General features: G+C 41.7%; 1 protein-coding gene across 2 annotated transcripts in view; it reads left to right on the top strand.

The window, feature by feature from the left end:
* Window positions 1–617: 617 nt before the first annotated feature.
* syt14a (synaptotagmin XIVa) overlaps window positions 618–22980 on the top strand; it is a 184253-nt gene continuing 161890 nt past the window's right edge. For both annotated transcript variants that reach the window (XM_084014044.1, XM_084014043.1), the window contains exon 1: window positions 618–645. In XM_084014044.1, the coding sequence (XP_083870170.1) occupies window positions 633–645 (13 nt within the window). In that variant the 5' untranslated portion in view covers window positions 618–632. The remainder of the gene's footprint in view (window positions 646–22980) is intronic.

The raw sequence follows: 22980 nt of genomic DNA, 5'->3' as shown, positions 1-22980 counted from the left end.
CTCTGCACTGTGGCGCTATTGATTCATATAGGAAGATATTAATGATTAAAAATCACCAAAATTGTAAAAAAGGCATTTTTGATCAAAACAGCTGTTGTAGTACGACAATGAGGAGACCCTTGGTGTGTGTAGTGATTTTCGAGTCTCTGTACTGTATAACAGTGGAGTTATGGAATTTTGTTTGCGGCGTCTTGCTCTTGTCCTGCAATTTGCAGACGGTCCCTGTGCACTCGACCGGCTTCGTTCCGCTCGGAGTACGCCTTATTTTTGTAAAAAAAAATCTGGGTTTTGCTCCTTGTAGCTCGTAGTCTATATAACGGTGGGGCAGAGGCATCATTTGTGTTTGAAAAACGTTTCACTTCAGATTTATTGATCAAGGAAGTTCGAATCTGTGAATATCTCCAACTTTACCTAAGTCTGGTAATATTGCTGTTGCTTATGTTAAACGTGATGCTTACGTGCTGCGCGAATAGAGTAAAGCATTATTACAAATATACGCACTGTAGGCTAATAATAATCCCCGGTTTCTTATTGGACCGTACCACTCTGCGAATCTCCCCTTCCCTCACCCTTGTAATGGGCTGCTCCCTCTTCTTCACCGTCTGCTTTGGTGGAAGCCCAAACAGAACATCATGGCGATTGATGGTAAGTAGGCCAATAACGCCTCTCCTTCCGTCGTTATTAACTTCAGCTGTTAATGATATATTGCATAGCTGATTTATTTTTAAACTAAAGAATGCAAATTATTTCACGAGATTGGTGATCGCTTTGGCTGGGTTCAGTGAAAGTTGTTTTCTATTTCTTTGAAGCAGTGATTTTTTTTCTCGTCCCCCTCTGCTGTGTGAGCGTAGCAGGGACGAATGGATCTTTAAACGGTGGTGTTTCTAATGGTGGTGCTGGGAGAACAGCTCCTTTATTTCAGCTGCAGACCGTCTATTGAAATTGAGCGCAACTGAAACGCCTGTCTATTCGCTGGTTGTGTTTCTACACACATTTACTCTGGCTGTCATTTTGGTCTTACCGAACGTTTTGTCGACTCGCTGCATGCTGGTACTTTGCAACTTGGGTAAAAGAGAAACACTTCACATAGACGGGCTTTGAGGTTTTATTCAGTGGGTTACATTTTGAAGTCGTGCCAAGGTTATAGGCCAGGACAGTAGCCTATGTTCTGGAAACCTCTGTTTCAGCTTCGGAATATGCAAGATACTAAGTTTAGTTCACGGCTACTTAGTAGATAAATGACCCGCTTCCCCTTTCAATCAAAGTATAAAGCTGTGTTGTGATCAACCACAGCACTACCTTTCAGGATGTTTCCCCAAAATAAGGTAATGCAGCGCTTTAGTTGGTCTGTTCTATATTGTGTGATTATATAATAATCAAACCTGTAAAGATTTGTATGTGTGTTGTATACCTTTTTCATAATTGTGTGGTAGAGATGTGTTGAAACATGAGGGAAAAGAGAGGTATGGAAAATGACATGTTTCCCAGTCAGAATCAAACAGGGAATGCTTTAATCATGTTATATAGTATAAATTGAATCCACTAGGGCAGTTGGACACCCCAAACCTGTAGCCTAAAGGTTTATGGTCTATACCAGATTTTGGAGAAAATTGGAATAGAGGACAGCTGGGTTTGGAAACCAGCACCAGGAAAAATATTCGGTTCCTGCTGTAAACTAGGCATTGCTAATACTACTTGTGTATTTCAGAAACACTTGTTCAACATGAGACTCATCAAGCGTATGAGGGAGACTCTGAAAACATGTCTGAGGATTTAAAGAGATTCAAAGAGTTTATTGTCCTATACACAAAGAGAATAAAGAAACACCTGTCAACAATATTTCACTGGAGCTTGAATTTTTTACAGCATCCAGAGGTTGACAGGAACAAGTTGTTTCCTGCCTGACATTTTCGAGCAAAGAATGAATTCAGATGTTATGATTTTTTGTTGTGGGCGCATGAATCATTGTTTGCAAGTAATTATGTTATACCAGCCATGACAGTAAGGCTGGTATTGTTTTTACCTTGTGAGTCTGTGTGTCAGTCATCACAAAATGTGGTCCTGGAGACATCTACTGTTGCTGGCTCTACCACAAAATCATATATGTGTGTGTGTGTGTGTGTGTGTGTGTGTGTGTGTGTGTGTGTGTGTGTGTGTGTGTTTGTGTGTGTGTGTGTGTGTGTGTGTGTGTGTGTGTGTAGTTGTGATCAAAATGAAGGGTTGAGTTTGAAGATGGCTCAATTCGAATGGAGATGATATGCAGGTGATAGTGGCAGACTGGCATCTTTCTGAACTCAGCTGCATGTTCCACCACAGAGATCGACCTCTGGTGGTGCGTGCTGTGTACTACAATTCATCACTTGAATAGAGCGTCATAGAAAGCGGAGCATTTGTATTTGTAATGATGTCGAAAATCATACCAACGGAATTTCTAAATATCCTTGTATACCGTTATATTGCCCAAGCCTAGTCTCTAGTTTAAAAAATGCTTATATTTACACCTGCAACTAGAAACAAATAGAATATTTATGCAGCAGATGCATAAAAAACACAATATCGCATATCGCAGGCTCTCTGTGAAAAGATTGCAGAGCAGCTTAACCAAGCTTGTGTACAAGTCATGAAAGCTTTTTTTTGTTTTGTTAATGCAGTGAATGCAATAGCAATTACAATAAGGGCAAGTGTTAATCAAATTCAATTCAATTTGACTTTTAGAAAAGCTGTAAAAATACATCCTAATTTGTTTAAAAGACGGGAGATTTTCTCGTACAAATATTTAGGGCTGGGACAACTCGTCGACGTAAACGACTATAAATACGTCGACACGAATAATTTACTTCGGTCAAGCCAGCCAACACATCGTGAACGACGGTCAAGCCAGCCGACCCAGTTTTTTGCTGTACATGTTGATAGTAGCTTTACGGTAATAGTGTCTCAGAACTGGTTTCAAAATAAAAGCATTCGGGTACATGGCGAAAGACTGTCAACGAAAGCAAATACTGTCAACGGAATTGTACGGACGTTGTGATATGTACTTTCAAAATAAAAGCTCAAATAATTGACAATTGTAAGCTTAAGCCAATAGTTTTTTATTGGAATTTCTAACAAGGCATGCTTCCACATGCTAATTTCACTTCAGGGTAATAGTAGACGTACACCGCCTCATATTGCCACCCAGGAAGTTTCAAGTCATTCTGGTGTATAGTTTTCAAATTAAAAGCCCACCAAAGATTCAATTATGAGACTAATTACATATGATTTGGGATTCAATTTAAAAAGAAACGCCCTCTTATCACAGACTAATTCCACTTCAGGGTTTTAGTACACGACCCCGTAGTGTGACCCATTAAGTATCAAGACATTCTGATGTATAGTTTCAAAATAAAAGCCTGTCAAAGTGTCAAATATGAGACAAATTACATATGATTTTGGATTCAATTTAAAAGGAAACGCCCTGTTATCAAAGAATAATTCCACTTCAGAGTTATAGTATATGACCCGGTAGTGTGACCCAGTAAGTATCAAGACATTCTGATTTATAGTTTCAGACTAAAAGCCCGTCAAAGTGTCAAATATGAGACAAATTACATATGATTTTGGATTCAATTTAAAAGGAAATGCCCTGTTATCAAAGAATAATTCCACTTCAGAGTTATAGTATATGACCCGGTAGTGTGACCCAGTAAGTATCAAGACATTCTGATTTATAGTTTCAGACTAAAAGCCCGTCAAAGTGTCAAATATGAGACAAATTACATATGATTTTGGATTCAATTTAAAAGGAAACGCCCTGTTATCAAAGAATAATTCCACTTCAGGGTTGTAGTATAGGACCTAGGGATGCAAACAATTAATAGATTATCGATTAATTGTCGATAAGAAGTTACTCGATTAAAATAAATTAATTGCAATTAATTGCGTTTTGAACACGTAATTCCCCGCCAGTCCACGCGGGGGCGTGCTTGACGCCAGACGTACTTGACGCACATGTGCGAACACAAGCGAAGCAGGGCTCTGACGACAACAACAAGACGAGTTGTGGTGTTTCCGACACATTGACGAGACTATGGCGCACCGCCATATGTTCGCCCAAAATTATTTCATCAAGGCAAATGGACTTAACAAGCGGCCCTAATAATAGGCCTAAACAGGAGGGCAGCAGCGCGTATTATAAGGGGAAATCCTCGCGGCTGGTTTGGCTTATCAACGTTCTGTTTTCCCCCGTTGCCATGGCAAAGCGTCCCCCGCGCCGACCCCCCCTCAGCTGGCGAGTTTGGCGGCGTGTATAGCCCCGTTCACATACGTCGCTACTCGCCCGTCGCTCGCTTTCTCGATGAATTCTACAGTTTGTAAGAAATTGGTCAGGAAACGATATATCATATTTTGGTTCTCAAAATTCACCAAATGAATGCATTAAACTGAAATTATTCAAAATATGATTTGCATTTTTCTTTATATCATAAGGAAGATAGCATTTTATGTTACGTATACAGTCAAGGCCAACATGAAGACAGTTCTCCCTCATTTCCATCAGTATGTGGACTTTGCAACCAGAGCCTACACAAACATTAAGGCTGCATTCACAGCAGACCCCTGGCCCCACCTTGGCTCATCAGACCATCTCTCTGTAATGCTAATTCCTGCATACAGGCCCCTGCTCACCATAGGACAACCCACTGTGAAGCAGGTGAGGGTCTGGCCTGAGGGATCTGTGTCGGCTTTACTGGGGCATGTTCAAGAAAGCTGCAACTGAAAACAATCACATCAATGTGGAGGAGTATGCTGAATCTGTGTCTGCATACATCTAGAAATGCATGGAGGATGTCTCTGTCACTAAGATCGTCACCACACGGGCAAATCAGAAACCCTGGATGACCAATGAAGTATGTGCAATGCTGAGAGTACGGAATGTAGCGTTTAAGTCTGGGGACGGAGAGGCGCTAAGATCAGCCAGAGCCAACCTGAACCGTGCCATCAGAACAGCAAAGCGTGCCTATGGTCAGAAAATCCAGAGATTGTTCCACGACCAGACGAACACCAGACGCATGTGGCAAGGCATCCAGACCATCACAGACTACAAGGCTGCTCCTTTACCCTGTGAGGACAACACAGAATTCCTCAACACACTCAATAACTACTTTGGTCTGTTTGAAGCACTCAACAACACTCCTCCGAGGAAATCCACACCTCACCCAGATGAACAGGCACTCAGACTTGAGACAGCTGAGGTCTGGAGGACGCTGAGAAGAGTCAAAGTCAAAGGGTGCTCAAAGACTGTGCTGACCAGCTGGCTCACGTCCTTACGGACCTATTCAACACCTCGCTGATCCATGCTGTCGTACCATCCTGTTTCCAGACTGCCACCATCATACCAGTGCCCAAAAAATCCCCAATCTCATCCCTCAATGATTACCACCCCGTCACACTCACTCCCATCATGATGAAGTGCTTCGAGAGGCTGGTGAAGGACCACATCATCTCCAAACTCCCCCCCTCTTTTGATCCGCTCCAGTTTGCTTACCGCTCCAACCGCTCCACAAAGGACGCCGTCTCCTCCACACTCCACCTGAGCCTGGATCACCTGGAGAAGAACAACACCCACGTGCATATGCTGTTTCTGGACTTCAGCTCAGCATTCAACACTATCATCCCCCAGCACCTGGTAGGGCTGAACGATATGGACAAAATTTCATATCTCGATATTCATGCCAGATATCTCGATATCGATACGATACGAATATGACTACGGTTCGGTGAAAACCAAATATTTTTTCAGAAAAATAAAAACATCGTAATACAAAAGAATGTGGAAACTGCAGTTTTATTGATGATAACTCACTGCCAGTCATCAACATTAACATAAGGGGCCCTAGTTTCGTAGACCAGGCGCAGTCAGCTTTCAGCGCACCTGCGCTGCGCCGACGGGGTGTATCCGCCTGGACTTTGCAAGTTTCGTGCACCGCGCAGGCTCGCGCAGGCACACCTCCCGTCTCGCCCACCGGCGCAAGTGGGAAAGAGGGAGGAGAAGAAGGCGTGAGTGGGAGACGAGGAGGAGACGAGGCATGGACTGGGATTAATACAGCCGATTCAGATCTTCACCAATCAAATGAGCTCCTCTCCTCTCCTTTAATGCGTTAGGGGAGGTTCAGTGCAAGATCCGTCACTTGACAACCCGATGACAGAAGCAGCGCCGCTGCTCCCACCACGCGCATCACACGCTGTGCGCGCGTATCATAATAATAACAATGCCGATATTATAAAAAACAGGAGAGAGAGAGGGAGATGTTTTGGTCCGAGAGGCTGAGTTTCCGTTACGCGTGCCATCCGCCTTTGATCTGACGTCAGATGCGACGGGACAATCTTTATAGATATAAATTCACGTGTTGATTCAATTAGTTGCATTAAATAGTGTTTGTTGTGATTATTTATTGCATTTAAATGTGCCTGGAACTGTGGAAACCTGCCTGTGAGGTCTCGGTGACGTGTGCGCACTGCGCGCCGTCAGCCAAACTTCCACTCCGCCAGCTGTGATTCGCATTGAATGAATGTGCAATGTGCAATGTGCAATGTGCATTTCCATGCGCAACGGGGATTTCTGGATTACTGTACAGTGGCGGCGACTAGCGTCAGGAGCTGAACCATCACTACGGTAGAGCTAAGAAGGCTTTAAGAGTGCTCCAGACCACCCTTACCAACGTATGACGTACGAAAGAGATTTGTAGCGAAGACAGTTTCGGGAAACACGCGAAAGGTTAAGTAGGAACTCTAAGTAGGGGTTACGAATGACGTAGCGTTAAGAAGGCTTCGGGAAACCGGGCCCTGGAAAAAAATAAGGGACCGCTTCAGATTTATTGTAAATCAGCATGGCTACATGTATGGCAAAAAGTTTAAAAATCACTGTGAAAATATAAATATAATAATATAATATGAATTTAATAATATGATATAAATAAACCAGCTCTATTTTTTTTCTTCCAGAGCTACTTTTGTTAAGAGTGAAGGGGGGTGGCGCTTGCTTTTAGCACTGAATGTGGCTTTTTTTCCTGAGTAAATGACCTGTCGTTCCCTGAGCTCAGTGTGCAGGTCGGGGTGCTTGTCCTTTAAGTGTTTGGCTAAGTCGGAGGTGTTTCCCCCGTTAGCCATGCTGTATTTAAACACCGTTTACACAGTGGTGCATCGATGTTAATTGCCTCGCCTTGCGCATTTGTTTTTAAGCTAAAGTACGGCCATATCGCACTTTGCGCCCCTGGTTTGTCCACAAGTTGCGGCATGGTGATGGTTGCAGCAGCCATTCTCCTCTCCGTGCTCCTCTCTCCCTCTCTCTCTCTCTCCCTCTCTCTCCCTCCCTCTCCAACGTCTCTGCTCTCTCCAAGCTTTCCTCCTGCTCCGTTTGTTGCTCCAGTCCACGCTGCTCGCTAACCTGCTAGCTGTTTCCTCCGGCTTGCTTGCTTTTTCTTTTTATCTCTCCAAGCTCCGGCTCGCTCCTCGTCCTCTTAGCTGTAGTTACAACGCGGTGACGTCACGTGGCGAGTTCCCCGCGCTGTTGCTGGCGCTGCCGGCGGCGCTACAAGTACCGGTCCCGTCCAAATGCAATATAGTACCGTTTTAAATGCCTTAGTACCCCGGTACCAAATTAGTACCGGTATACCGTGCAACCCTATTAACTTGTAAATGTAAATGTAAAAGTCATAAAGGACAACACCAGTCAAAAAAGCAGGAATACAAAATACCTATAATATGGTACATCCTCAGGTAATGAACCTATCACTAAATACTTTATATATTCAAAATACATGCAAGAATGATATGCTCATAGGGCAATGACTGAAGTAATTTCTGTTGAATATTCAAATACAGTTTAAGAATACTGTTATCAGTCATGAAGATGAATCCTACCTGCTTTTCTTCGACTTCTGACGTCTTCTTCCAAAGAGGGAGGTGAAAGTACTATGAGGTTTGGTGTCTTTAATGAATTATTCTCATGGAAGTACTTGACTGTGGCCACTATGACATCAGCACACAATGGTAGGGGTATGTTGAAGATTACCGAGCTAATGGCTGGAATGGCGACTGACTTGAAATGGTGTTTAGAGACTTGTTTTAGTATACTATGTATAGAGTTGTCACGATACCAAAATGAGTAACCACGATACTATACCAGACAAAGTATCACGGTTCCGGGTAATATCACGATACTGCGGCCTTTTTTTAAAATTATTGTTTTTATGAACTGCAATGTATTTGTACAAGTTAAATAATAAAAAAATAAAATAAATACTTATTAATTACTTAGAATGTTTGGTGCATGATAAACATAATACTGGTGAAGTAAGAATTAGACTGGAACAAATATTTTTATGAATAACATTTATTAAAAAGTTAAATTTAAGAAAAACAAAAAAAAACAACAGACCCACTGGCCTTTTCTCTGCGTGTTTGTGTGTCTCGTCAAACGTTGAGGTATTTAACTTAAAGGACAGAACTTATGCAAAGGCATATCAAAGGCTACTTCATTGAACTGTAGCTCAATTCTATAAATAATAACTTAACAAAATACTGAGCCACTGTACTGTAATGAGTACATTAACAAAAGCATATAAGCAATAAAAAACAAATAAATGAAGTTAGAATTTATATGGTTGAAATTAAATAATCATTCAGTTTCCTTAGCACATACATTTATGTTTAACTAATATAAATAATCAACTTTGACTTTAAAAAAAAAATCACAATAATGCTTCTTCTCCAACATAATATATTTTTATGTTTATGCATTTTCTATGTGCTTTATACTTTGAAATGTTTTAACTCTTCATTCCTCAGCCTGTACACGGAGCATATAGCCTAATATTAGCCAATGAGTAAATAACTAGGGCATACTAACCTGGTATTCCACATATAAATCTGGGTGACGACACTGCAGGTGTTTGATGAGGTTTGATGTGTTCCCTCCTTTTGCTCCTATTGCTTGGTGGCAGCGCCTGCACAGTGGACGGGCATCGTCAATGGCTTTACCGTCTGCCCCTTGTTTTAAGCCAAAATAGCTCCATATGTGGCTTTTGGAGTTCGTTTTTTTTAGCAAAATTAGCGGTGCCACTGACGACGACAACGCCGCCGCGGCAGACTCGCCGCTCGGGCCCGGTGCTTCTGCCATGGTGCGTGTGTTGTATTGTGTTGTGTTGTTTGTGAGTGTGTTGTGTTGTGTTGATTGTGACTGTTAATAAGCCGGGCGCGCGTCTGGGCGAGACAGAACTTGTTGTGAAGCGGAGCTGTCTTGAGTTCGTCTTCCCGGCAGAAACACACGAACAGCCAATCAGATAACAGACGGGCGGACCCAGCGTACGGAAACAGCCTATCATATCCCTGGACGTCACAGTAACAGGCAAACAGCCAATCATTCAGCAGCTGTGTAGTTAGGTTGCAGTAGTTGCCATGTGGGTCTGTTTACATGCAGTGAGAAGCCGGGAGGAGAGGAGAGGCGGCTGCTACGTAGCGGAAACTGGCACCGGTAGTAGTAATCCACGGTAGTACCGTCGTGTAGAATTTCTAGTATAGTAGGAACCGTTACGTTTTGGCACCGCGGGTTACCGTGGCTACCGTGGGTATCGTGCAACTCTAACTATGTATGGCTTTTTTTTTACTTTTTGTTTTTGCATTGTACAGTGCCTTTGGGGGTGGATTCAGATTGAGTTGTGGGCTGACAGCATGAATTATTTTTGTACAGGGGAGATCACCAGCGCCTGTAACAATGGCCTCTCCCGTTTTTTAATTTTCCAAAGTTCTGAACGTGGAGGTCACTCTCTGCTTGTATCCTTGGCCCTCCTTTGCTTAATACCAGTGCAAGCCCGCCTTTGTGTCACAGGTCCTCATTTGCAGCATTGACAACAGCATCGACAACAAATGCTGTTAGATCGGCCTTCCAGACACAGACTTCCATTTTCTGAGACAGTTTAACTGAAAACCTCTTCACTTGCTGTTTTTTGTCTTGGAGACTGCAGCGGTGGTGGTGTTGATGCATCTTCCACCAAAGTGTCACCGTCTGCGACGACAGTTACCTCTCTATCAATCTGTAAACATGTTATGTACGTAGCACTCTCGCCTCACAGCAAGAGGGTCCTGGGTTCGATTCCCGGGTTGGTCCGGGTTCCTTCTGTGTGGAGTTTGTATGTTCTCCCCGTGTAAGCGTGGGTTCTCTCCGGGTTCTCCGGCTTCCTCCCACAGTCCAAAGACATGCAAGATGGGGATAGGTTAATTGGTGACTCTAAATTGCCCGTAGGTGTGAATGTGAGAGTGAATGGTTGTCTGTCTCTACATGTCGGCCCTGCGATAGACTGGCGGCCTGTCCAGGGTGTACAGTGCCTTCGCCCAATGACAGCTGGGATTGGCTCCAGCCCCCCCGCGACCCTAAATACAGGATAAGTGGTAGAAAATGGATGGATGGATGTTATGTATGAGGTTATATAAATATTTTTTCTTTTAGAAGTCTTGCTTTCTACCATTTTGAGAATTTTTAACATACACAGAAATGTAATACTTTGTTTAGCAATAAGCCATAATTTAGTTACAACGGTACATTTACTTTACCTTCTCCTTTGATTTTTGGAATCTGAATGGCTTGCGGATTGGAGTTACATATCTCCCCCTCTTTTTCTGTTGCCGTTCCTTCCATTTCTCTGTATCCACTCTGAATGTCTTCACAAATAAGTATATTTTAGATGGAAGCAGTCATTGAGCAATTACAGAACCAGTGAGACAGAAATCTAGATTCTACAACATTGCACAACAATAATATTAATCAGTCATGATTACTTATTAAGATTGTAGAATTTACAGTACACCAGTTTTTATAGTGTTTTTAGATTTTTAAAGAGACGACTTTAATTACACATCACTGTCATGTACGGGCACAAGATCTTGAAAGGAAGTACAGTACTCCAGGCCAATGTTTACATTGTTACACTGGTGCACATAACAATTAGGTGAACTAGCAAATAATTTGGTTGCATACACATTTTACATTTCTCTTTTCTTTTTGTCAGTTGGCACTTATTTTCTTAACATGTTTAATTGTTGACCAGAATAAAAGATTTACAGATAAACGTTTTCTTTCATGAAATTCCATCACTGTGAAAAAGTCAACTTGTAAAAGTTAACTTGTAAAGTGCTAATTATTGATAATCAACTACAATGATGGGGAAAGTCAGCTTGCAAAATTAAATAATGTACCTTACCTTCTACGTCATTTTACTCAAAAGAATCCTCAATTTACACCTCCAATAAGGTTATCCAATAAATTGATTTAGATGTCAACATTTTGCACATGTGCCTGGAACGAGCTCACTCTTGAATTTAAATATACAAGTGATACTTTTATGTAGGGATGCACCGAAATGAAAATTTGTGGCCGAAGCCGAAGCCGAATAAAATTTAAACGCTTGGCCGAAGGCCGAATACCGAATACCGAATAATGAATGCGGTTTTTCACAATTTTTTTTATATTGCATAAATAGCCTTAGACATGTTTTTCAAATAAAGTAAATTTTTATTGAATATTGACATTTTTTTTAATATTCCAGTAGCCTTTGCTTTTCAAAAAAAGCACAAAGTTTTTCATTTATATTAGGCCTTCAAACAAAACATGCATTCAAAAAAAAAATAAAGTGCATTAAAGTGGATAAACCCACAACAAATGAATTATTGTCCTTTTGGCAAAAGTCTGCTTAGCCACAGTAGATAGCTAATAATGTAAACAGAAGGCTCAAGTAAATCTCAATAAGTGTGTGCTTGTAACCTCATACACTTATACAGAAAATTGCGTCATTGCGTCACACGCCACTATTCGGCCTTGCTTTTAACTCATTCCACCGAAGGCCGAATGTGGCTTTTTTTGCCATTTTCGGCCGAATATATTCGGTTACCGATTATTCGGTGCATCCCTACTTTTATGCCAACCTTTCTTCGAGCAACTGTTTTGGAGTCTTCATACTCCTTCAGCAGAGCTATGTGGGTCGACTGGTACTGCACCACAAAATCGTCCAGTCTAGTGAGCCTGCTTGACTGGAAACGGATATGTTTGAGATCCCACTGGCTCTTCTCCATAATACCCTGGGTGCTGTTGTCTCCGGTTATGTTCTGAAAAAAAGAATCACACAAAGACATTGTATGGATAACAACATGGACAGTCAAACACAAAGTTAACATTTGTTTGAAAGAAAGACATAATTACTCGTCTCTTCATGTTTCTCAGGACATTGTATCTCCTACTGCACTCTACATATGCCTGTCATGTGCCATGTCTTCCAAGGTCACCAAGCATTGAAATATAATACATAATACATTCATTTATTTGCATAAAATTAATTGTACAAACTGGTTTTCATTTCAATACAGACATTTTGCTTGTTTATAAATTACTTACCAAGCGTTATTGCAGTCCAAAGTCCTGCATATGGAAGTATATATTTACTCAGATGAGCAAATAAACCTTTGCAGAGGTAGGGGTTTGGCTCTCCATCCACATCCAGTGAAGCTTTGGAAATAACTTCTGCACAGTGCTTTCCAAAGTTGTTGTTTCCTTTGATTTCCTAAAGTGCATTGTACAATAGTGATTACTAGTGTCTTTGAATGTTTATGCTGCAAATTTTGAGATAACACAGACCCAATGTCTAACCTTAATGATACAAAAAAAAAATAGATTGAAATGATTTCTAAGAAGTTATTAATATGACCCTTTATTATTGAGCATGTCTCAGTCCCTTGAAACAGATCAGAAATTCTAAACCGATACATTCTTGTCACCTTTACTTCATGGCACTTCTTCTCATATCTCATAATCTATATTGTTGCTTGTGTTATTTTCCACAAGTGTGTGTTGCTTTTGATGAAAGCCTCTGTTCCGTAAAAAAAAAAAAAAAAAAAAAATGTACTTACCTTCAAATCCTCAGCATTAATCTGCAACTTCACTGTCTCCTCAATTCGTATTCCTTTCTTTTGTAGCCAAGACTGCAGGTTTTGAAAATGTTTCTGAACATTGGCCCCACTGGATGGACTTGAAAATACAACTGCTGCACTTTCCAACATGTCATCCAGGTCACACAAGGACTTAGCTGTTGTGTGCAAAAGTGTGCATGGCCGGATGATACTGTTTTGGTGCACTGTGGGAAGGAAAATAAAAAAAGGTTAAATCTTTAAGAAAATGTGTTTCTCTTATCCTTAATTTAAAAACAATATTACATTGTTTTCAAGTAATCATTACCCCATATTAGTTGAATGTATGATATGCAGGTCTAATGGACATTTACTGAGAACGTTTGTTTTTCACTTGCACAGTTCAGGTTAGGAAATCCCAAGGCCACTCTGCTAAGAGCATTCAAATATGTGTCATCAGCAAGAGCATATCCTACCATGGTACTTTTGAGTATAATAGAAAACATTATTGGATTTAATTATTTTCTTCTTGATATTATGTTGAGGGAGTATTAGAAACGAATTGAACTTGCTGTTGTGTTTCCCCTGTGCATTAAAAGGCTGATACATAGTATTTTACTTCTGAGACCTTCTGTGTTAAAATTTTTTTAATGTTTTCCAAAATCACTCTGTGAGTTGATGTATATTAAAACATGAAAAAAACAGTAGTTGATGCTTACTACTTTCGACAATTTTTTCGCGTTCTTTATCACATGACTGAGACAGCGATGGAGAACAGGCAACCCAAAGTCCGTCTTGGTTGCTGTTCCACTGGCTATCCTGTAGCGTTGATGGTGTCATGCAGATTTTTTCGGGCAAATGTGATACCAATGGCTTGCATTAGAACCATTGACCCATCGCACATGATGAATATGGGTGCTCGAATATGAGGGGCCATCAGGGACATAATTCAGAATTACCTCTCACACACACGTGAAATGCTTCATATACACTACTGAAACACTCTCACATAAACAGCTGAAAAACTATTTGCTCACACACACTTCTGAAACGCTCTCATACACACTACTAAAATGCTCTCACACACACTACTGAAACGCTCTCACACTACTGAAACGCTCTCACACACACTACTAAAACGCTCTCACACACTACTAAAATGCTCTCATACATACAAGTAAAACTCTCTCACACACACTACTAAAATGCGCTCACACACACTACTGAAACGCTCTCACACACACTACTGAAACGCTCTCATACACACTACTGAAACGCTCTCTCACAGACTACTGAAATGCTCTCACACACACTACTGAAACGCTCTCACACACACTACTGAAACGCTCTCACACACCCTACTGAAACGCTTTCATACACACTACTGAAACGCTCTCACACACACTACTGAAACGCTCTCACACACACTACTGAAACGCTTTTGCACACACTACTGAAACGCTTTCACACACACTCAGTGTGTGTATGTGTATATATATATTTATATACACTCAAAAATATAAACGCAACACTTTTGTTTTTGCTCCCATTTTTCATGAGATGGACTTAAAGATCTAAAATTCATTCCAGATACACAATATTACCATTTCTCTCAAACATTGTTCACAAATCTGTCTAAATGTGTGATAGTGAGCACTTCTGCTTTGCTGAGATAATCCATCCCACCTCACAGGTGTGCCACATCAAGATGCTGATCTGACATCATGATTAGTGCACAGGTGTGCCTTAGACTGTCCACAATAAAAGGCCACCCTGAAATGTGCATTTGTTTTTGCTTTATTGGGGGTCTGGGGACTCAGAACCAGTCAGTATCTGGTGTGACCACCATTTGCCTCATGCAGTGCAACACATCTTCTTCGCGTATAGTTTATCAGATTGTCAATTGTGGCCTGTGGAATGTTGGTCCACTCCTCTTCAATGGCTGTGCGAAGTTGCTGGATATTAGTGGGAACTGGTACACGCTGTCGTATACGCCGGTCAAGCACATCCCAAACATGCTCAATGGGTGACATGTCCGGTGAGTATGCTGGCCATGCAAGAACTGGGACATTTTCAGCTTCCAAGAATTGTGTACAGATCCTTGCAACATGGGGCCGTGCATTATCTTGCTGAAACATGAGGTGATGTTCATGGATGTATGGCACAACAATGGGCCTCAGGATCTCATCACGGTATCTCTGTGCATTCAAAATGTCATCAATAAAATGCACCTGTGTTCTTCATCCATAACAGATGCCTGCCCATACCATAACCCCACCACCACCATGGGCCACTCGATCCACAACATTGACATCAGCAAAGCGCTCACCCACACAACGCCACACATGCTGTCCGCCATCTGCCCTGAATAATGTAAACCGAGATTCATCCGTGAAGAGAACATCTCTCCAACGTGCCAGACGCCATCGAATGTGAGCATTTGCCCACTCAAGTCTGTTACGGCGACGAGCTGGAGTCAGGTCAAGACCCCGATGAGGACGACGAGCATGCAGTTGAGCTTCCCTGAGACGGTTTCTGACAGTTTGTGCAGAAATTGTTTGGTTATGCAAACCAATTGTTTCAGCAGCTGTCTGAGTGGCTGGTCTCAGACGATCTTGGAGGTGAACCTGCTGGATGTGGAGGTCCTGGGCTGGTGTGGTGACACATGGTCTGCGGTTGTGAGGCTGGTTGATGTACTGCCATATTCTCTGAAACGCCTTTGGAGACGGCTTATGGTGGAGAAATGAACATTCAATGCACGAGCAACAGATCTGGTTGACATTCCTGCTGTCAGCATGCCAATTGCACACTCCCTCAATGCTTGTGGCATCTGTGGCATTTTGCTGTGAGACAAAACTGCACATTTCAGAGTGGCCTTTTATTGTGGGCAGTATAAGGTACACCTGTGCACTAATCATGATGTCAGATCAGCATCTTGATGTGGCACACCTGTGAGGTGGGATGGATTATCTCAGCAAAGCAGAAGTGCTCACTATCACACATTTAGACAGATTTGTGAACAATGTTTGAGAGAAATGGTAATATTGTGTATCTGGAATGAATTTTAGATCTTTAAGTCCATCTCATGAAAAATGGGAGCAAAAACAAAAGTGTTGCGTTTATATTTTTGTTGAGTGTATATATATATATATATACATACATATATATACATACATACTGTATATATACATATATATATATATTTATAAATATACACACACATATATATATATATATATATACATAAATATATATACACACATTATACCGCAATTGACAAATGCGATCATATTTGTGGATCTAAACAGAGTAGAGAGATGAAAACAAACAAACACACAGACACACACAATAGCTCTGAATAAACAACAACTGAGCAGAAAGTGAGGGCTCAGTCCCCTGCATGTTTGTAGTGGTGGCACAAACAGCTAACTGTTTAGCTCACTACCATGCCATATTACGTTGCGTTACGTTCGATTAAACAATAATTTAGAAAAACAATATTTATAATGACCCTTTCCTCCTTGATGTAGCTGAAGCGTTGCGCGTGATAATGCGGCGCACACTCTCTCCGGACTGGAGCTGCAGTTGGCAGTGTTATGCTGCTGTGCTGTCTGGGAGGGGAAAAGCGACGCGATGTGACTGTCCAGCGTGTCGCGGCTTGGATTTGCAACATCAGTTGCTGCCCGACAACGCATTGGACAAGGTTCATATGGTCTCGGCTGACACCAGCACAGTGTGAAGTAACGCTGCTGCCTCGGTTAGGCTATGTGCAGGCTGTTGGGCAAACATTAGTGTTGCAAACAAAGTGGCTGACGATCAACACGTGAATCGCGCTGTTAATTGCGCAATTTTGTTGAACCGAAGACCTTCCGGTTTTACTGAAACACCTTCCACTTTGACTGAAATGCCTTCCGTTTTAACTGAAAAACCTCTCACACACTATACTGAAATGCTCTCATATAACCAAGTAAAATCCTCTTACAAATTATAGTGAAGTAGTGTGTACAAGAGCATTTTAGTAGTGTGCGTGAGAGCATTTTAGTAGTGTGTGTGAGAGTTTTACTTGTATGTATGAGAGCATTTTAGTAGTGTGTGTGAAAGCGTTTCAGTAGTGTGTGAGAGCGTTTCAGTAGTGTGTATGAAAGCGTTTCAGTAGTGTGTATGAGAGCGTTTCAGTAGTGTGTGAGAGCGTTTCAGTAGTGTGTATGAGAGCATTTTAGTAGTGTGTGTGAGAGTTTTACTTGTATGTATGAGAGCATTTTAGTAGCGTGTGTGAGAGCGTTTTAGTAGTGTGTGTGAGTGTTTCAGTAGTCTGTGTGTGTGAGAGCATTTTAGTAGTGTGTATGAGAGCGTTTCAGTAGTGTGTGTGAGATTGTTTCAGTAGTGTGTATGAGAGCGTTTCAGTAGTGTGTGTGAGCAAATACTTTTTCAGTTTATGTGAGAGTGTTTCAGTAGTGTATATGAGAGCATTTCACATGTGTGTGTGAGAGGTAATTCTGAATTATGTCCCTGACGGCCCCTCATACTCTAATGCCTCTGCATCCATAAGCCCTTGTGACATCTGTTTGAAAGGCCTCTAAGAAATAGGTCACTGAGGCGGTGGTGTGGTTACGTCAGGTAAGTCGTAACTGGTAGTGGAGATGATTTTTTGGGGGGATTTCTGACCACCAGTTCGTACGCATAAAATGGAGGAGAGTCATTTTCTTTCTTCTTGATGCTACCTGTAGCATCAAGAAGAAAGAATGTCCTCCCGGCATCGCTCCTGGTATATGTGACCAGCCACGGCAAAACCACGAACAAGTCAGCCTCGCGGCATTTTGAGTTATTAGCAATTTCTGAAAGTATAGTTTCTAAGCTTTCCAATGATGTCTAACACATGGAAATCCAATAATATTTGACTATGTTCACTGAGAAAACTGTCCTGAAAGATTTGCAAATCTCACCTCACCTTACCTGGTGAGCAAGGAAACACAATGGTGCTCATTTGCATCTCATTCAGATAAGCCCTCCCCCCTACAGATGTCACTCAGTGATATCTGGTATCTGTTAGCCTGCTAATGATTTAGCAACTAGCCTATTGTCCTCAGGGAGGCTAGTTTCTAAACTATTAGCATCACAATGATTCAAGCATGCCAACAGGCCCCTTTGCACCTTACTGTTAAATCAGATGCCCACATTACGAGCCAAAAACCTCCCATTACAGCTTAGTTTCGATGTGCATATAATTGTAAAACGACAGTACTGAGCTAGCTTAGCTAGCTAAGCAAAGTAGTTAACTTGGATGTTAACGGAAACTCACCCCATAAGAAACTGAAAAGTATTCCTGCAGACTTCGTTGGCTCCGATGAAATAAGAGGTCCGGTCGGACTTTCTTTTCGTCTGGGGCTTTTTGGTGTATGCAGTCATCTCCGACGTAACTACTGTATGTCCGTTTGCTCTCTTTCGACAGCTAAAGATTCCATCCGTATGCTGTACATAAACTCTTGAGAAAGTTTGTCGCTACATGAAAGTCTTCCAAGGAGAGAGTTCTCCTTTTTTCTTCCGTAGCATTTGCAGTCAAAGTTACGGATATCCTCCATTTCGCTGTCTTTATCCCGTTGAAATGTAACTGTAGATATAGTCTGATATCTTCAGCTCCAGCTGATCCGCTGCAAGGGACACTGGCGCTGAATAAGTAGCCATGTGTTTCCCTTCTAAAATGTAGCTGATTTGCCGGAAAAATAACAACAGCGCATGAATGGCCAACGGTGATCAGTATGGAAATGAACTGCATCGCCGTACTCGCCCCAGCAAAGACAGTAGACAACCGCAGATTTTTTCCGAAAATACAAATACAAAATGTATACTTTTAAGGCAACCAATACTGTTATCTGAAACATGGAGTGGCTTCTTCATGATCTCAACTTGCATATTTTGCAAAAAAACGAAAATCACTCATTTTGAAAAAAAAAAGGCTTATTTCGTTGTTTAGGCGAATTTGTCCCACCCGACTTGTTGCTGGTTTTGCCGTGGCGGGTCACATATCTCAATGCTCCTTTGGGACCAATGGAGCACTTTAAAAGGGCCTATCTTTTCAAAGTACATGGCTCGAGGCAGCTATGAATGCAACTTTTCCCCTCGGACATTTCTTTCTCCTGCCCCGACTGGTCTTCTCTTCAGTTCTGTTTTGTTCTGGACACACATCCCCCCCTGAAAGTCCACTGTGGCTTTTAGGTCCTCCTTACTTTCTAAAGTGACTGTCACATTGACCGGGCAGTCCTCAAAAGTGCAATATCCCAGACACCAAATTCTGGGCCTGGAGAGTGCCCTTTGAAAAAAATTTAGCAATATGGATGGATGCTCCTGATTCCTTTAGAAATAACATTTGTCCATTCAAGACCTTTGAATCTTCTTCGTTGCCGTTTTCTTTTGACTTCATCCCACTCCTTTCTCTCAATAAAAAAAAAATGTGGGTTTCTTTGGGACTTCAATCTTTATGTATCCATCGCTCACGGTGTCGGTCTCGGTGCCTTTATGAAAATATACAATATTAGTAAAAATGTATTACATGACTTTATACACTAAATAAATAACAATGATATATGTGTACTCTGTACTTCACACAGTTTACACATTTGTGACCCGCCAAGGCAAAACCAGCAATAAGTCGGGTGGGACGAATTCACGTAAAAGACTAAATACTTTTTTTTTTTTTTCAAAATTAGTGATTTTCGTTTTTTGCAGAATATGCAAATTGAGTTCATAAAAAGCCACTCCATGTTTCAGATAACAATATTGGTTGCCTTAAAAGTATACATTTTGTATTTGTAGTTTCAGAAAAACACTGCCGTTGTCTCTGTCTTTGCTGGGGTCTGGTACGGCGATGCAGTACATTTCCATACTGATCACCGTTGGCCATTCACGCGCTTTTTTTTACATTCCTCTCATTTCAGCCTGGACAGAAAGGGAGGAGGAGAGATGGCGCACTTCACATGCACCTCACACAGCTGTCAGTTGAACCTTCGCCATAAGCATCAAAACTATTATAACTTCAGTGTTTCTTCTCTGATCTGCTCCAAACTTTCCATACTTCATTAGAGTTCCTCCCTGAACACATCTGCACTGTGATATTTACTCACAGTCACAACGCCACCTACTGGCGACAGAAAATGTCATTGATTTTGTGACTTTTTCCAAGTAACAGCCACACCTGATTATTTTTTGACTAATTCCTCTCATTTCAGCCTGCAAGGAGGCCACAGGGGGAGGAGGAGAGATGTCAGGAAGGCATAAACATTTGTGTGAACTCTGTTACTGAAATGTAGTTTCACTTGACAGACATATGGCTTCGAATGTCCTCTCCTCTCAGCAGGGAGGGGCTGGGCAATTTTAATGTGAAGAAGAGGAGGGACGATAGCGTATGCGATAAATGACATTTTGTAATATTTGGGTTGCTTCTTGTTAATGTACCCATAAAATGTATAGATTTAGTTATGTCAGCAGTTACTGATCTGTGTGGATAACTTGTCTGTTTCCAATTAAAGGGTTTAAATTGTGCTTGGCCAGCTTAGCTCACCCTATACTTACCTGGGCAGGTGGTAGTTTCCATTTTGGGTGAGGCTGAAATGTTTGTGTTTGTTCACAGGAAAAGAGGGAGAGACAGAGAGGCTAGGAGGTGGCAGCTTCCCTGGAGGTTGCAGTTTGTTTGATATTAATTTTCCGCAGTTTGATTTTGTGCTCTTTGTTAAGTAAAGTTTTCTTCAGTTTTTTTGTAAATAAATCATCACCTTTTTGCACACATCCTGTTTCCAGTCCGGCTTCTTAAAGATCCTTTTTGTTTGTTTTTTCGGTGCACCACCTTTTCATCCTTTGAATGAGGGGGTGACGCGACACACCCACAGAACTGTCGCTCACTGGATATTTTCTCTTTTTCGGACCATTCTCTGTAAACCCTAGAGATGGTTGTGCGTGAAAATCCCAGTAGATCAGCAGTTTCTGAAATACTCAGACCAGCCTGTCTGGCACCAACAACCATGCCACGTTCAAAGTCACTTAAACCACCTTTCTTCCCCGTTCTGATGCTCGGTTTGAACTGCAGCAGATCGTCTTGACCATGTCTACATGCCTAAATGCATTGAGTTGCTGCCATGCGATAGGCTTATTATAAATTTGTGTTAACCTAATAAAGTGGCCGGTATTAGAGGTGGGCATAGATTATTTTTTTTTATCTAGATTAATCTCACTGTAATCTTGGAATTAATCAAGATTAAAATGGCTCATTTGAATTCTGCCGAAGGCATTCAGAATATGTGTGTGCTACCTAAATAATGACTAAAAGTTAGTCTTTCAGTATGGGTTTCTCAAGCCAGGTGGCGCATTAGACCAGGGGCTCATCTCCTGTTTCCAAAATGCATCACAGACTGCTTGAGAAAGTTGTTCTACTATGATAATTGGTGATGAAAATAAATAATGTTCAATAAGATGTACTTGTGTTTCCTAACTGTTTATTCAGTTAAACATGAATTTTGAACTGTAGGCCTACATAAGAGGTCATGATGAACTGTTTACAGTCAGTAGCTTTGTGTCAATCAGTCCAAGCTCTATTTCTCCTTCTTCCACTAGTCACTCAGGCAGACCAGCTTGTTCACATTTTCTGGTGACAAACTAGATCTTCTCTTCTGCACAATATGGCCTGCTAAAGAAAAAAGTCTCTCGCATGGGACAGTTGTGGCAGGAGTCCCCAAGTATTTACAGGCAATGTGGGCCATCTTACCATAGACAGCAGTGTGCTCCGACCACCACTTCAGTGGACACTGATCAAAGCTGGCACTGGACTCTACCTTTTACCTCTCCACAGTATTGTTTTCTGGTGTCTCCTCATCTGATTCTGAGGCTGATCCCATCAGTAGCAGGCCTGTTTTCTTCTTGGGTGGCTCAGGGTTCTCCCCGAGTAGCTGCAGAGCAGGTTCTTCTCCCTTCACCAATTCACTTAGCTTTGCCCACCCTGGCTCCCTCTCTGCTCTGGACAAGCAATTGAGGTCCTTAAATCGTGGATCTAGAGCAGTCGCCACCTTTGATGAATAAAAAATAATTATTGAATGATGAAAATTTCACTTTCCAAATCCAACCTCCATATTTCTTCATGACTCATTCATCTATTCATTGACCGATCTACTGGCTTAACAGTCTATAATGGTCAAACAATGCAGTTAATTTCTGGTCAGTCTGACATACCTTAAGCCATTCCAGGTTTATTTTCTCCCTCCACTGGTTGAGGTCCTTGGTGAAGGCAGCCTTGAATCGCACAATATAGGCAGGATCATCATACAAAGTGACATTGAAAAGAACTTACCTGCATGGCTCCAGCAGTTTCTCTAGCTTTGCCAACTTCTCATATTCAGCATATGTTAGGAGGGCCAGATTGTGCTTCTGCTGAGACAGCGTTGTGTGCAGTGCGTCTCTGTTGCGCTTGATCATCTCAAGGGTGGAATTCCACCATGTTGGAACATCTTGCACGAGTGGCTCCTGATCTTGTCCAAGGGAGGCTTGCTGGGCATTCAGCTTGTCTTGTGTGTGTTTGAAATGTCCGACCACTTTACGGCACTTGGCCAGTGCACCATCAAAACAACCTTCCCGAAGTGACATTACAATAGCTCTGTGTACAACATGCGCAACACAGGGCAAATGCTCGAATGGCAGTATCCTCCCTGCTGCCACCATATTAGGAGCACTGTCTGTTTCAAGAGTGGTGATTTTGTCAGCTATCCCCATCTGATTAGCGACGTCAAGAAACTGCCTGACACACGCTTCTACAAAGTGACGCTCCTCTGTTTTCATCACACCTAACGGACAGACAAAGTAAATCAGAATAAGTTCACTAGTAGTAGTAAACAACTAGCAATTATCAAGAAGCAAACATAATGTTGTGGTAATTCGTGGTGTCGTGGTAATTAATAAGTAATTAAATTAAATTATGTAATTTAAAATTACATAACGTAGCCTACCTAAAGCGAAGGAGTGAAGTTCCCAGCTGGCATCGATGAGGTGTACGGTAACGCCGAGGTAGTTATCGTT

The sequence above is a fragment of the Eutrigla gurnardus genome, assembly GCF_963514095.1.
Source record: "Eutrigla gurnardus genome assembly, chromosome: 7".
NCBI lineage: Eukaryota > Metazoa > Chordata > Actinopteri > Perciformes > Triglidae > Eutrigla > Eutrigla gurnardus.
Note: the sequence above shows the minus strand (reverse complement) of the source record. Positions and strands in the feature narration are given on the sequence as shown.